Genomic DNA, 14,980 nt, shown 5'->3' on the forward strand with positions numbered 1-14,980 from the left:
GTGACCTTGGCAAAGCTAACCTCACCGTGTGTGTTTTCCTCAGTGGTAACATGGGGCAAAAAAAAAAAAAAAAAAAAAAAAAAAATTCCCTCATCGGTGTTTAACAGTACTTAGCATGCATTAAAGCACTTACTATCGGTTATTACAATTATGATTATAATCATTAAAAAGACACAGTGATTCGTAACACGATACAGGAGAGCGTTAACAGGGACAGGGAGGGTGACATTCAGTCAAGGAATGTATCCGGGTTTGAAAACAAAAACGCTTTTCAGGCAGGGATGGTCACTGTCAGCGTGGGTTTAGGAGGAGCAGCTTCTCCCCGCCCCCCGTGCTCTGGCCCCGCCCTAGGCCCCGCCCCCTTTATCAGCCGGCTCCGCGGTCGCCAGTCAGAAGGAGGGGCTTGACGCCCACGCCCAGAGGGAGGGGTTGAAGGCGGAGACTCAGTCCGGCTGGAGTCCAGAGAGGTCAGTGCAGCACCAGGCCTTGAAATCTCCCATTCCCCATCGGGCGGAGCAAACCTGGAAGTGGCCTCGCTGTTTTGCATAGCAGTGACCAGCTTTGCATAATCAGGGAAGGCCAGCATTTAAAGGAGACGCTACTGCCACAGACCTAGTAGACCGGCGCAGACCCACTGTTTGCGATGATGCTGAAGATGCAGGCTCCTCTTCTGATGGCCTTGGGCCTGCTTCTCGCCGGCCCTGCGGCCCATGCACACGTCTCCGCCCGCGCCCCGGTGAGCCCCCGTTTCCTCTGGTGGCTGCTTCCAGCTTGCCGGCCCAGTTGGGGTGGGATTATGGGGGTGACTTCTCCGGTTTCTAGAATTCCTTGTCTTTTGTAGAGACTCCTAAAGTCACTAACTGTGGGACTGTGAGTGGGTCCTTTTCTCTCTCCGAGTTTCGGTTAGCTCATCTGGACAGTGAAGGTGGACTGCTCCAGACATTTGGGAAGGGTTAATCTCCCTCACGTCTCTACTCTCTTGTCCTCTTCTTCCTGAACGTTTGAATGAAATTTGGCAGAACTGCAAGGCTAAGGAACTGCTTCCAGGCCCAGAGCTCAGCCTTGTTTACCTGCCTCCTCCCTTCCACCACCCATAAAAAGACCTGGCACCCATCCCTTCTTCTCTGTACTGCTCTGTGTCTCAGCTTGTCCTGATGGGTGGGTGGGTTTGAGAGGCTTGTTCTTCCCGTGCTCCAGATCCAACCCTGTGACCCACTGCTTCTAGTTGCAGGCCACAAAGAGTCTCCAGCTTCCTCCTTCACTTTTCACTCACCCCATGCTCCAGACCCTTGGAAAAGGGAAGTTCTGTCATTCTGGGATCTGGAGCAGCCTAGTTCCATTGCCTCTTTGCTGTGGGCAAGACACAGATGGGCATGATGATACCAACCAACCTGCCTTTCTCAGATGGGTGTGAGTGAAAGGAAATGCTTTTGTGGATAGAAAGGCTCTAAAATCTTAGGCAAATAAAGTGATACAAGCCAGTAGGCTTGGCCTCATCCTGCCCCAGGGGCAAGGGGTCCCATTTTATTTTTCCTGTTGAATGAAGGCATAAGGACCTGTTGGCCTTATGTGCCCAGAGGATTCCCAGTTTGACCCCAGATGTAGGCTGAGACTGTTTCTCTTGGTTCCAGGGCTGACCGCTATAAAGGCAGAGTCTGGCTAGAGCTCCAACTTGCCCTACATCCCCATTCCCTTATATGTCTTGGCCATGGTTGCCATCCCAGACCAGAGGGCTTTAGATAGATCAGCTGTTTTGGGAAGGCCCTGAGATATCATAGTATTCACCCACCTCACTCAGGCCCCTATAGGATACGGGCCAGCACACCATTCATTGTGCGGCAAGAGGCACTTTGTTTTCTCTGGGCTCATGGTGATTCAGAGCCCTATGCCTGAGACCATGGGCCAGATAAAGGTAGTGGGGTGATCGTGAACATTTAAGTATTTGGAAACCTGAGTTTTATTTCCTTTTCTGGCATTAACCAGTGTCGTGTCACTGGACTGTGGCCAGCATTAGACGGGAGCGAGAATGTCTAATCCCGTGCTAGGCATACAGTAGGTGCTTAATAGATTCGGTGATACTGTATAATGACTGTCATTTATTGTGCACATACTCTGTGCAACGTGTTGAGCTGTGTGCTTTTATTCCTAATAAACTTTTGTGGGGCAATGCTTTTTTTTTTTTTTAAGGTTTTATTTATTTATCCATCAGAGAGAGAACAAGAGAGAGAGCACAAGCAGGGGGAGTGACAGGCAGAGGGAGAAGCCGGCTCCCGGTTGAGCAAGAAGCCCGATGCTGGGCTCGATCCCAGGACCCTGAGATCATGACCTGAGCTGAAGGCAGATGCTTGACTGACCACGCCACCCAGGCATCTCTGGGGGAATGATTTTAGATTTATAGAAAAGTGCAGAGAGAGTGTGGATTCTCATAAACTCCTCATCCCATTTCCCCTAATGTTAACATCTTCTATTACCATTGTGCATTTGTCTGAACTGACAAACTAACATCGGTTCATCACCATGAACTAGACTCCAGACTTTATTTGGATTTTACCAGTTTTTCCATGAATGTCCTCTTTCTGTTCCAGGATCCAGTCCAGGGCTCCACAGTATATTTCTCATCACATCTCCCCAGGCTACTGTGGTCTGTGACAGCTTCTCAGTCTTGTGTTTTCATGGCTTAACAGTCTTGAGGAGTGATGACCTGTATTTTCTGTACAGACTTCTCTTTTTCCCAGTAGCTCTGTGAGAAGATATAATTGTGCCCATTTAATAGATGTGGAAACCAAACCTCAAGAGGGTAACTTACCCATGGTCTTAGCTGAGGGGTGATTGGCACCGAGGTCTGTGATGTCTACCTGTATTTTTGCCTCCAGACCTGTGCCTTTCTCCTCTGCCCTATGTTCCCTCATCCCACGTATTGGCCTCTCCCGGGAATGGTAAATACAGTGGTCTCCCCCTTACCTGTGGTTTTGCTCTCTGTGGCCTGGATGTGCAGTCTGGGAGCAGATGATCCTCTCTGACATCATCGGAAGTTTAATAGTAGCCTAATATTATATCACAATGTCTGTGTCATTCCCCTCCTCTCATCTCATCAGACAGGCACTTTCTCGTCTCACATCATCAACAGGAAAAAGCACTGAGTGTAGTATAGTAAGATATTTTGAGAAAGAGAGAGACCACATTCACATAACTTTTGTTATGGTTATGATGGTTCTGTTTCATATTAGTTATGGTTGTTAATCTCTTACGGTACCCATTTTATAAATTAAACTTGATCATAAGGATGTATAAAAAAATGCATAGAAAAAAACATAGACTATATTGGGTTATATGGGGTTCAATGCCGTCTGTGTTTTCAGGCATCCACTGGGGATCTTGGGACGTATCCTGCACAGATAAGAGGAACTCCTGTGCCAGGTCTGGCTCGTAGTGAGCATTGCTAATCCTTCCTGCCTCTGTTTCCAGATGAGGCTGGACCCAGCTGCAGAAATCACTCCCACAGAAACCTCTGGGAAACTGCGTTGTTATGCCTCCCCCAGGACCTGAAGGACAGGGAGCTTGGGGGAAGGGAGGGAATTTTTCCTCTTTAGCAGGACACTCTGGATACCTGCCCCAGCCTGGAAGGAGTCCTTGCTGTGAAGCAGGTTGCCTTAGAATCTGTGAAAGCAGCCCAAGAAAATGGCTAGTCCTCCTTACCAACCCTTCAGCCCAACTCTTAAGTCCAGGCATTCTTTCATTTGACAGCGGCCCCCGAACTGGTCTCCCCGTTCCAATCCATTGGATTGGACAATCCACTTGTCCCTCTCCAATCCATTCTCAACCATAAACCAAAGCGTGGCACTCTCTTGCACAGGGGTTCCATTGCAATATAGTAAGTCCAGGGTCCCAGTTATGACGTACGAGGTCATACATTAAATGACCTTGCCATCCCTCTAGCCTCATCCATGTCATTCTTCTGCTACACCTAGCCCTATAGCCTTCCTGTAGTGCCCAGACCAGCTAAAATTCCTACCACAGGGCCTTTGCCCATGTTGTCTCTGTCTGGAGAGAACATTCTTCCTCTCTGTACTTACATGGCTGACTCCTCATCCTGCAGGAGTCCGACTTAAGTTATCATTTCCTCACCGCCTTAATTAAGTATTTAAGTAAGCCCTTTGTTACTCTCACCATGACCTCTGTGCGTTTCTTTTCTGGCTCTCAGAAATCATGGTGGGTAGTATTTATTGGTATTAGACTCTAAGCTCCTTGAGGCAGGGCAAGAACATTTCTTTCTTTCTTTCTTTCTTTTTTTTTTTTAAAGATTTATTTATTTATTTATTTATTTGACAGAGAGAGAGAGAGAGGGAGGGAGGGAGAAATAGCGAGAGAGGGAACACAAGCAGGGGGAATGGGAGAAGGAGAGGCAGGCTCCCCACTGAGCAAGGAGCCTGATGCGGGGCTCAATCCCAGAACCCTGGGATGAAGACCCAGGCGGAAGGCAGATGCTTAATGACTGAGCCACCCAGGCGCCCCAGGGCAAGAACATTTCTAATTGTTTACCACTATTAATACAGACTTAGCTCAGGGCCCATGATCATTGCTCCTTAAGTATTTGTGGGATGAATACTGAAGGAAATCTTTATGGGTACCTGCCCTGTGTGAGGGGCTGTGGGGCATGCAGGCCTGAATCAGACCCTGTCCTGTTTTTCTTACTCCCGTGACATTTCATTCCAAGGGACAGAAACCCATTCCAAGAAGCTCAAATAAAGGGAAGTTTACACCAGGTATCCAAGGAATCTCACGGAAGTAATGACAGGAAGTGGAGGCTGGGCCACATCCTGGCTTTCATTCTGTGAGCCAGCCCAGCTTTGGGCCTGGCACTGTGTTAAGATCATGAAGCTCTCATGCTTGTGCTCATCCTCACAATTGCCCTAAGAGGAAAGTATATAAAGCCTTCACTTCAAAGATGTGGAAATTGAGGTGCCAAAGGGGAAACGGCCTCACGGAATCATGTGATATGGTGGCTGAGCCACGCTTGTTGACTAAGGCTCTGATGTACCCTATATCACCCTCCAGAGTCATGCCTTCCACTGCTACCCCATACTGCCTGGTTAGACAGGGGTGAGGGTGGGGAGGGGACACCTCCGTTCTCTCCCCCAGAGACGAGCAGAGCCCTTAGTTCTTGCCTCTTCCCAAACTTTGGCTTGGTCATGAGTCACAGGTCTAGGTATTCTAGCCTCATGCCAAAGGTTATCACCCAATAACAGCGCAAAGTCCTATAAGTGATTTTTGTCTCAACCTCCATGTCCCAGAGGCAGTGAGAATCTGTTAGCCTAGCTTGGGTTAGGTGTTTCCTTTCAGCTCAGTTGGCTGTGTTGACGATGGGGTGAGCTCAGGGGTGTGGGGCTGACTGGGTTTCCTTCTAAGATGGGATGTGCATGGTGGGAGTGCCTGACGTGTCTCTTAAATGGCCTTCGGGGGGGTGGGAAAGGGGTGAGTGGGTGGGCAGAGTCTGCCTGATATTGAAAGTGTTAAAGATCATGGACAAGTAAGCAGGGTTCTGTGGGAGTGGGGAGTCAGCAGTTTTGTGTAGCCAGACAAGATGGTGGAATTCTAAGACCTCTGTGGGATATGGAGGAAGAGGAGGAAGTGGCTGAGCAGAGGCCAGGAAGGTGATTCAGATGGGGCAGGGCATGGGCAATGGGATGGGGAGCAGGAAGCACTAGTTAGGACTGGGGAAGCTTGTTCACTAGGGTTCATCAACAAGCACCCCACTGGGGGTCTCTCTGCATATGTCCTTTTACCTTCCTGGGCTGATCGCATACTCCTTGAGGGTGGAGTTTCCCATTGTGTAAAGTTCCCTATTATTCCTGGCCCTGGATTGGGCATGGGTTATGACATGAATAAGGTCCTGGGCATGAGGCTGCAAAGGTGAATCCTCCGGGAGCTTCTCTCTAAGGAGGTACCAGGACTGGCTGGAGGGGGTGGGGGTTCGGGAATGGGAGATCAGAGAAGGTACCTACCAAGGGTAGATGTGGTTAGTCACCTGTTTTGAAGCTCAAGGTCTGGTATATTGTGCTTTATAGTTTATGGCACACTTTTGGGAGATTATGTTTTTGGAATCTTTTAGTATAGTACTACCCAGGAAATGGGGACCACAAGTGTTATCCTGGGCTTCTAGGTACAGACTTGCAGGTAAAGCTCAGGGTGGGGAGGTACCTCGCCCAGTGTCACACCCTCAGTAGCCTGTTCTGTTGACGCTTCTGACCTGCGAAGTTTCCTTTTGAAATGCTTCTTTTCTTTCTGCCTGATTTTTCCTTAGCCACCCCAGGTAATTAGCTTTTTCTGGGAGAACTGCCATGAAAAGAAGGACCTTGTGCTGCTCAAAGGCATGACTCTGGAACCTGACCCCATTGAGTATCCTGGGAATGTGACTATCAGCGCGGAGCTCCATGTCCCTGTCCCCCTCAGCAGTCCTCAGAAGGTAAGCATGGGCATGGTTGGGGAGGTGCTGGAGGGAAGGTGCGGGGGGCCATATGGCAGGGACCCTGAAGGATGTATGTTCAGGGACCTGTGGGTAATTGTGCAATCCCGATTTCTCAGAGCAACAAAGGATGCATAGATGCGTAGACTGTCTAACAGCCCCAGTCGGGCAATGTTGTTGTGGTGCTGCTGTTAATTATAAAACAGACATATCACTTCATAAGTGACATCGAGTCACTTTGGAAATCACAAATTGCCAAAAGGTGGGGAGAAATATATCACCTGAAATCTCTCTACCCAGTGATAGGGGTAAACACTTTTAACATTTGGTAGGCGAGGCTTTGGAACTGTCCCCCAATCAATCACATATAATACACATATTCTTTAAAGACTTTATTGATTTCCAGAGAGGGAGTGAGATTGTAGATCTGTCCTGGTATACTTAACAAATCTATTATCAGACATATAGTTTGTTTCTGTGGTAGTTTTTTGTCTGTTTGGTTTTTTTTTTTGGCTGTTAGAAATACCTTTGCTGAAATTATCCTTGTAATGTATCTCTTTGTCCTTCTCTGATTACCTAGACACAGACTTTTTAGGTCTTTCTGGTGCCTCCAGATTTTTGAATCCATGTATGCTCTCCAACAGATTTGCCTTTTTCCACACATCTGTTGATTCTGAGCATTTTCTAATAACATTTTCCACTATTTTATGTCATCCCTGGGGAGGTTTGATGTCTTTTTATTAATTTTGTTGCCCCTTTGTGTTTCCTTTGAGATTGACCAGTTTGATCATGTCTGTTTTCTCTGTTGGGGGTGGCTATTTCCATACTTTTTCAGAATAATAAAGGCTTTTCATTATCTATTTAACACCATACATTGTTATCCTTCTCACTACTTTGAATTGCTGCCTTTATAGCATATTCTTATATGCCCTTCTGCTTGTCCTGTTGCAACTCTACTCTGGCCCCAGTTTTATTCTGATTCTTTGAAAGGTTTTTGATTTGGAATCTATCCCTGTAACTACCCTTCAACCTGCCCGAATCACAGCCTCTACCTCGTAGGCTGCTTGTGGACAACTGCTGGATTAATAATGTGTAGAGTACTTTGCATAGGGCCTGGTCCACAAGACCTGCTCAGAAAATGTTAACTCTTGTTAATTGTTCAATTAGTGTCTTTTCCTGCCACCCCGGGACCCAGACAGAAGCCCCAGCTGTGTGTGGACCGCTCTAGGGCCCTGCCTTCCTTGGGACCTCCTTCTAAGTCTTTTCCAGGCGAGATCATTGCATTTTTTTTTTTTTTTTTAGCTGAACTTCAGCTGATAATCTAGCAGGGTCACACAAATGCCATTTCCATGCTCCTGCTGGGTCTGGGATGCAGCACTCTGGCAGATGCTCTCATGCCATCATTAGGCAAAATGCTGGCATTTCTGTGACACTGTGCATCTGACTTGGAAGGAAAAAACTCACAATCTCCTTCTGCCCCCAGCCTGCTTTTCTTGGCTTCTTCAAAGACCATTAAGATGGACACCACCACCCTCTTTCCTATCCCTTAATTACCTGTCAAATATTTGGGCCATTGCACTTTTTAAAAACCGTGCTCAGGTTCCCTTCACCCTACATTTCTCCTCTGTTATTTTTGGTTTCGTTCTTTTACTTTTCAGGTAATGTGCATATTAGCTATTAAATGAAAGCCACTGAACACATGTGTAGGAAAAAAGATGATTAGCCTCGTTTTACAGATAAGGGACACTGAGGCTCATAGAAGGGTGCAACTTGCCCCAGGTCACGTGGTTATCAGCACATTCAAGGCTGGGTGTCCTTATGTTGTATTGTTCCCTGTTCCTCAACTCTTTCAGGCAGGGAGGTGGACTTAGCGCCTGATATGTTTGGAGAATGCTCCAGAACTTTCTCTTGCTCAGCAGAGACCCCCTTTTGAAAGAGTGTCAGGACTTCAGCCCCGTATGAGCTTGGGAGGCATCAATGGCTTCCACCTCTTGTTACTGAGGCCTAGAGAGGAGAGTGAGTGTTCCAGACCCACGGCCCATTAGCTGGAGAACCAACACGTCCTCTCTTCCTCTGACCTTGCTGAGGTGGAATTTTTTTTTAATGCGGAGTCTCATGTCGGACCTGGAGGGACTTAACCCCAGTGGCAATGTTGAGAAGCTGGGTGTCCCAAATTCCATGAGCCAGGAGCTGGGGCCACCCAGGAGCTCCCTTTTCCTCTCTTGACTTGCTTCATAGGATCCGGAATAATTTATAACTCCCTTCTGTGGGCCCTCTCTCAAGTTCCAGCCTCTGGGACCCTGGTTTTCCCATCCTCAAGAATCATAAATTGCTGTTTTATTTGGCATATAACCTTATGTGGGGCTTTTAGACATGGCTTTCAGGCCTGATGGTTTGGCTTTTTTCCCCTCTAAAATCATGTACCTATAGTGCCCCTGCCTGAGGCCTGTGGCCTTTATAACTGCCCCCTTCCCAGGGCATCACATGACTCCCCTTCACTTCCTATCAGTGTGTTTTTATCTAGAGCTTCTGTGTGCCTATCCAGGTGGGAGAGGCCAAGAGAAATCATTTTAATGTGTAAGAAATTTTTACTCTTAGGATGTCACAATGGGTCAGTGTCTTCGAGATCGTGAGATCCAATTATTCGATCGTTAGGATGGAGGAGTGGAGACCTGATGGGGAAGGGACTTGCTTATGGGTCCTGGCAGGTGCAGTGTTCCTGTCTTGATTACCTGTCAGTGCCTCTGTCTGTCTGGTTGTCGGGACAGGTTCCATGACAGAAGTTTATTTAGATCGAGCTACCTAACTGCAACAGAAGTCTTGGGCTAGAGAGATTTATGGTACCTTTTTATCCAGCCTTGAGTGCTTTCCTGAGCCATGAGAGCAAGTCGGTTGAGAACAAGGGCTGGGAAATGAGCCATGGTTTGTGGTCCCCAAATGATAGGCATGACTGCTGCCTCAGAAGTGGCTGTTGCCCCCCATTCCATGCACCGCCACTGAGGACCGCTGATGCTGTGCTTGTCCTGGGTGGGGGAGGCATGGCTCCTGGCAGATACAGCCCCACATGGGAGGACACCAGGCAGGACTTGGCCCCCACTGGTGCCCTCATCTGGGCTTTTCTGCTTAGGGCATAACTGACTCAACCATTTTCCTTGGGATATTGGTGAAACAAGGGGAGGGGAGACAGTATTGGCTGAGGGAGAAGGGAGGACAGATATCCTGCAGGAGTTAATGTTTGGCTCTCAGACATTGTGCCAAGTGTTTTATGGGCACTGTCTCACTCGATGGGATCTTGTAAGAGAGGCAGACATATCCTGCTTTTGAGGTAAGGGAATGGAAACTGAGAGAAGTGGCTCCAGGCAAGGGCAAAATACTGGAAAGTGGCAGGAATTGCTTTCTAACCCAGGCCCTGTGGTTCTTCCTTGGCAGAGGGGCTGGAACAGGCTTGGCAGGAGAGCAGAGAGGAGGGTTGGGAGGGGTGGCGTGTGAGTGGGGCGTGGGGGATATTGTGTACATCAGCAGAGCGGGAGGATGTCAGTGAAGGAGACGATCTGAGTTTGTCCTCTTAGCATCCAGAGTATCCTGACATCTCCCTTCCTCCTGGGCCTGGATTATGACATCTAGGGCAGTTGGGAGACTGAGTCCACAGCCTGCAGAGCCAGCCCGAGCCCTCCAGGATTTGTCTCAAACAGAAAAGTCCTAAATCAAGTGAGCCTGGAGGCTGGGAAATATGAAATTGCTAGGATGTCAGAACTGAAAAGTGTCTTAAAATTGTGGTTTCCTGCCATAACACCCACAAGGGGTCAGATGCTCAAGTGAGCTAACGTACTCCTGCCCTTTCCTTACTATTTTCCCTTGATATGTTTTGGGGAGTTGAGGGCACGGACATGGTCAAGAGAGACAACTCACTCAGTGAATGCCTGGCACGCATCCGGCACAGCTGGAACTGTCCGCCTTGAAATCCTGGCCCCTTCTAGGTCAGCGACAACCTCTAGAACAGGAATAGCATCCTGACGGGATGGAGGTGTGAAGCACATCGTAGATCTTCTCGTCCAGCTTCTCTCTGGCTGTAGGGCTCCTCTGGTAGCTTCTCGAGCTGAGTCCAGGGAGCCCACCACTTCCTGGGGAGTCGTTCTGTCTGTTGTAACCTAGCTATGATGGTTAAGAAGGTCTTCCTTTATATCAATCCCATAGTGATCTCCCTATAAATTCCTTTTGTTTTCTTGGGATGCCCGGGTGGCTCAGTTGGTTAAGTGTCTGCCTTCGGCTTCAGTCATGAAGGACTCTGGGATCGAGCCCCACATCAGGCTCCCTGCTCCATAGGGAGACTGCTTCTCTCTCTCTCTGTGATCTCTTCTTGCTCTAACTCTCAAGTAAATAAATTTTTAAAAATGTTTAAAAAAAAATAAATACTGTGTTTGGTAGCTATACAGAGAAAATTTGATCCAAGGATAGAAAATAGGTTTCTGCTCCAATTGGCTGGCAGTAGCTGAGGTCCTACACAGACAAGGGCTCTGAAGCCAAGATTGGGCAGAGAAGAGAAGTCTAGGAAATGGTGCTAGTTAGCTAGTTAGCGGTTAGATGGCAAATGCCTTGCAAATCCAGTGCCACCGATGGTAGTGACTACCTAAAGAATTCTAAGACTGAGGTTCATTGAAGGGTGAAAAAATCACCCTGATTAATACCTGCTACGGGCACTGGAAGAGGTGCCATTGGGATATGTGCCACAATATTGTCACTGCTATATCAGAATATCTCCAAGATCCCATCCGATTAAAAATTCTGTGATTAAAATAAAATGCTGACCTTTTGGAGATGTAGAGAGGCTGGGATGTTTGCCTTGGAATTCATACTGTTTCAAACTCTTTCTCACCAGGTGGAATTAATCATAGAGAAGAAAGTGGCCAATTTCTGGATCAAAGTTCCATGTATGAGCCATGTTCGTTGCATCTTTGAAGATATCTGCCAATTATTAGACTTTATCATCCCCCCTGGACAGCCCTGCCCAGAGCCCCTACATACTTATGGGCTTCCCTGCCACTGTCCCCTCAAAGCAGTAAGTACTTAGGGAAGGAGAGTATTATTTCTGTGGCTGGAGTAAAAATGTGGGGTTTGGAGAGATGGGTTCTCACATTCTCCTCCTGCAGATCTGGATGTTTGTGGGTGAAAATTGGTGTGATCTATCCTGAATTGCTTATGTTTGGGGGCCTTGGTTTATCCACTTGTGAACTGGGTGACTTGAGCTGCAGTGTGGCCTCCAGTGCCCATGAGCTGTAACCTTCCATGCTGTGTAGAGCTCCAGCCATCTCTAATCTCACGTGGCACTCAGGAGAGTGGGAGGAGGGGCAGTTCATGGCTGCAGTCTTAGAGGAGAGCTCCAGGAGAGTCCCGTCAGTAGGCTCCCGCTGACCTGTGATCCATTGGTTTTCCCGCAGGGCACCTACTCAATGCCCAAGACTCAGTTCACCCTGCCCAACACGGACCTGCCCGGCTTGATCACCTCCGGGGCCTACCGCATCTGGATCTTCCTCAGCAGCCGTGGGAAACGTCTGGGCTGTTTCAGGATCTTTGCTGCTCTGAAGGGCGAGTAAAGTGGCACCAGCCGCAGCAGAATGAAAGGGTATGAGGAAGTTGTCCCTCTTCTTCTACCTTGCACTTGCCAAGGTCAAATTCTGACTCTCTATCCCCTTTCAAGCCCCTTTCTACAATGATGCCACTTCCCTCACTGAAAGTCCTTCTGTGCCAACTGCGTTCTAGGCTTGGGCAGGCAGCTTTGACTTGGGGAGGAGCTTGGCAGCTCTTGATAGCCCATGACTTGCCAGGCCGGCCGTTTCATCTTCCTTCTCACCCCTATGATTTTCTAAGAGCTTAACTCATTTTCTAAATAATTAAGCAATAAGGACTATTATATTTTGTGACCCCAAGTTCAGACTGACCCAGTCTTGGTTTCCTGAAGTATCTTCATGATTTTCTTAAAAAAAATTTTTTTTGGTCACTGACTTGAAAGCAGAATGAGAGTATGAACGGTCTTTGTTTTACTCGAGCCTGCTTATAAGGAAGGGACTGAAGTAGTTCAGCTTCGCCTCTTCCTCCATTAACTGCTATGATTAATTCATTATTCTTTTCTAGATTAGGAACAGCGGGGCATAGCGTGTCCTGGGGAGGTAGGGCACGTGGTGGAGGGCTTCACTGGGAGAGGTATTTAAGAATGCTGTATGTATTTAAGAGAGTTTACAAACTCAGCTATCTGCTGGGCCAAGCATGAGACCTAAATGAGTGAGGACAACCACGAGGAACATATTGCTTCCAGGCACGTCTTTTAACCTCCTTTGTGTAGCAGCTCATATCCACTGTTATGAGGCAGCTGGTGTCCAGTCTCGAGCTTGGGACTATTATCAGGGCTGATGGGGCCTGAGTTGAGTTAGAGAGGGTGCACTCAGCCCTTAGGGGCAGCATGAGAGTATCGTGGGCCCAGTACTACCAAATAGTCTCCATTTTTTTTTCCCCCCTTGGAGAAGCCAGAAATGCAGACTTTTATATGAAATCTTAGAGTTTTTACATATTGGCAACTAGTTATTTTTTAAAAACACTGTGCAGGCCAAGAGGGCCAAACAGACTTGCCAGTGGGGAAGTCTGGCCCAGTGTGGCCAGTTTGCGACCTCTGATGTAAGAATACACATTGTCCTTTCGATCTAGAGACAACTCCTTCAGTGCTGTTTTTCCCTCCCTAGGGTCAAATCCATAGTCTCTGACACATGGAGCAGGCTCTTCCAGGGCTTGGGGATGGGGAGGCAGCCTCTCAGGATGGGAGCTGCAAGAATCACAAGGCCGCATGCCCCAGCCTAGGAGTGCTGTCAGGGTGAATGGGGAAAACCCTGAAGATTTGGAACACACCAGCAGCTGCTCTGTGGAGCAAGGATCCCATGAAGAGGGGTGGATCGCATGAGGGGATCCCATGAAGAGGCCATTGTCCCATCCTCCACGCAGCCTACTGACCTATGGATCGACCCCAGCTTCTGGGCTCATTTGAAGCCTGGAATGGCAATAAAGCTTTTTAACTTGCTGAGAACTCCTCCTTTGTCTTGGCTGCATATTTGTCATCTTGGGATTTTAGGAGCTTGTCAGTGGTGGGCTGTTCCTGGTGGAAGGGTTTGTTGTGATGGCACAGAAGAGCTGAGGTGGTTCCAGGGACCTCTCTTCTGTTTTTGTCTTGTGAGTTGCTTGTTATCCCTGTTTTATTCAGCCTCATCACCGTTCAATGTCCTTGGTTGACTTTTTGACTTTCCTATTGCTCTGTGACCATGCCAGCCTTTCACCTTTTGATTTTTTGTCCTCATTCTCACAGTTGTTTTCAGTTCATATTTGAGAATGGAATCTCATTATCTTGGTATATCTTCCCATGTCATGACAGGCTCTTGGGTCCAATGTTCCCCTGGGTCTCAGTGGGGAAGGGGTGAGAAATGTCAAATTAGAGGCAAAATAGACTTTTTAAGGAATGATACTGAGCCAACTGGAAAGCCATTTGGAAAAAGTTGAAAATATATTTGTACGTCACACCATATGCAGAATAAACTCCAAATGGATCCAGGGTCTAAATGTCAGAAAATGAAACCATACAAATACTAAAAGAAAATATAGGTGAAAAATCCAGAGGTGGTAAAATATTGAAACAATTGACCACCTTAAAAAAATATTCATTTCTTAAGAAATACCATAAAGTCAAAAGACTGGAGGAAAATATTTACAGCACATATAATAAACAAACCATTAATATTTCTACTGTATAAAGAATGAAACATTGAAGGGACTAAAAACCTGATAGAAAAATTGAGAAAAGACATGAGTAGACAACTCTCTTTTCTTTCTCCCACACATCCTCACACTAATGTAAAAATGGCCCTTAAACCTGAAAAATGTACAAACTTACCCAAGATTAGAGAAATATCAATTGAAACACTAGAGAGGATGTCACGTCTCAGACTGGTAAACAATAGAAGCACAACCACATGACTAGGCAAGGCTGTAGGGAGACAGGCATCCCTACACAGCTAGTGGGAATGCAAAATGATACAATTCTTGACAGGAATTTGTCACTACCTAACCAAACTTCAAAAACACTTACTTTTTGACCCAACATTTTACCACTGGGGATATCGTCTAAAGATAAACCTCCAACAATAAAAAATATGCCCACATGTGATTATTCACTGCAGCATTGTGATTGCAAAGACTGGGAATGTAAGTGTCTATCAGAAAGTGACTGAATGAACCACAGTATATGTGCACACTGAGTACTTTAGCTATAAAAAAGAATGAGGAAGAGGCTCAGAGAACCATCCCTTCCAAATCAATAAAAATAAGTCAACATCCTGGCATCTAACAGTAAAACTTATAAATCTCAGAGACAAAGAGAAAATCCTGAAAACAGCTTGGGACAAGAGGTCTATAACCTACAATGGTAGAAACATTAGATTGGCAGTAGACCTATCCACAGAGACCTGACAGACCAGAAAGCAC

The 14,980-nt window shown here is 47.1% G+C and overlaps 1 protein-coding gene across 1 annotated transcript; it reads left to right on the forward strand.

The window, feature by feature from the left end:
• The first annotated feature begins 433 nt into the window (after positions 1 to 433).
• On the forward strand, positions 434 to 13,532 carry GM2A (ganglioside GM2 activator). Its single transcript, XM_059174080.1, has 5 exons — positions 434 to 736; positions 6,302 to 6,463; positions 11,340 to 11,519; positions 11,899 to 12,083; positions 13,195 to 13,532. The coding sequence occupies exons 1-4, from the start codon at positions 644 to 646 to the stop codon at positions 12,052 to 12,054; spliced, it is 591 nt and encodes a 196-aa protein (XP_059030063.1). The 5' UTR covers positions 434 to 643; the 3' UTR covers positions 12,055 to 12,083; positions 13,195 to 13,532.
• Positions 13,533 to 14,980: the final 1,448 nt, after the last annotated feature.

The sequence above is a fragment of the Mustela lutreola genome, chromosome 5 (assembly GCF_030435805.1).
Source record: "Mustela lutreola isolate mMusLut2 chromosome 5, mMusLut2.pri, whole genome shotgun sequence".
Lineage (NCBI taxonomy): Eukaryota > Metazoa > Chordata > Mammalia > Carnivora > Mustelidae > Mustela > Mustela lutreola.

Excerpts from the sequence above, each read along its gene's own strand:
- GM2A (XM_059174080.1), top strand. The coding sequence starts at position 644 with ATGATGCTGAAGATGCAGGCTCCTCTTCTGATGGCCTTGGGCCTGCTT. Across the intron at positions 6,464-11,339 it reads CCCTCAGCAGTCCTCAGAAG|GTGGAATTAATCATAGAGAA; the intron begins GTAAGCATGGGC and ends CTTTCTCACCAG. Across the intron at positions 11,520-11,898 it reads GCCACTGTCCCCTCAAAGCA|GGCACCTACTCAATGCCCAA; the intron begins GTAAGTACTTAG and ends GTTTTCCCGCAG.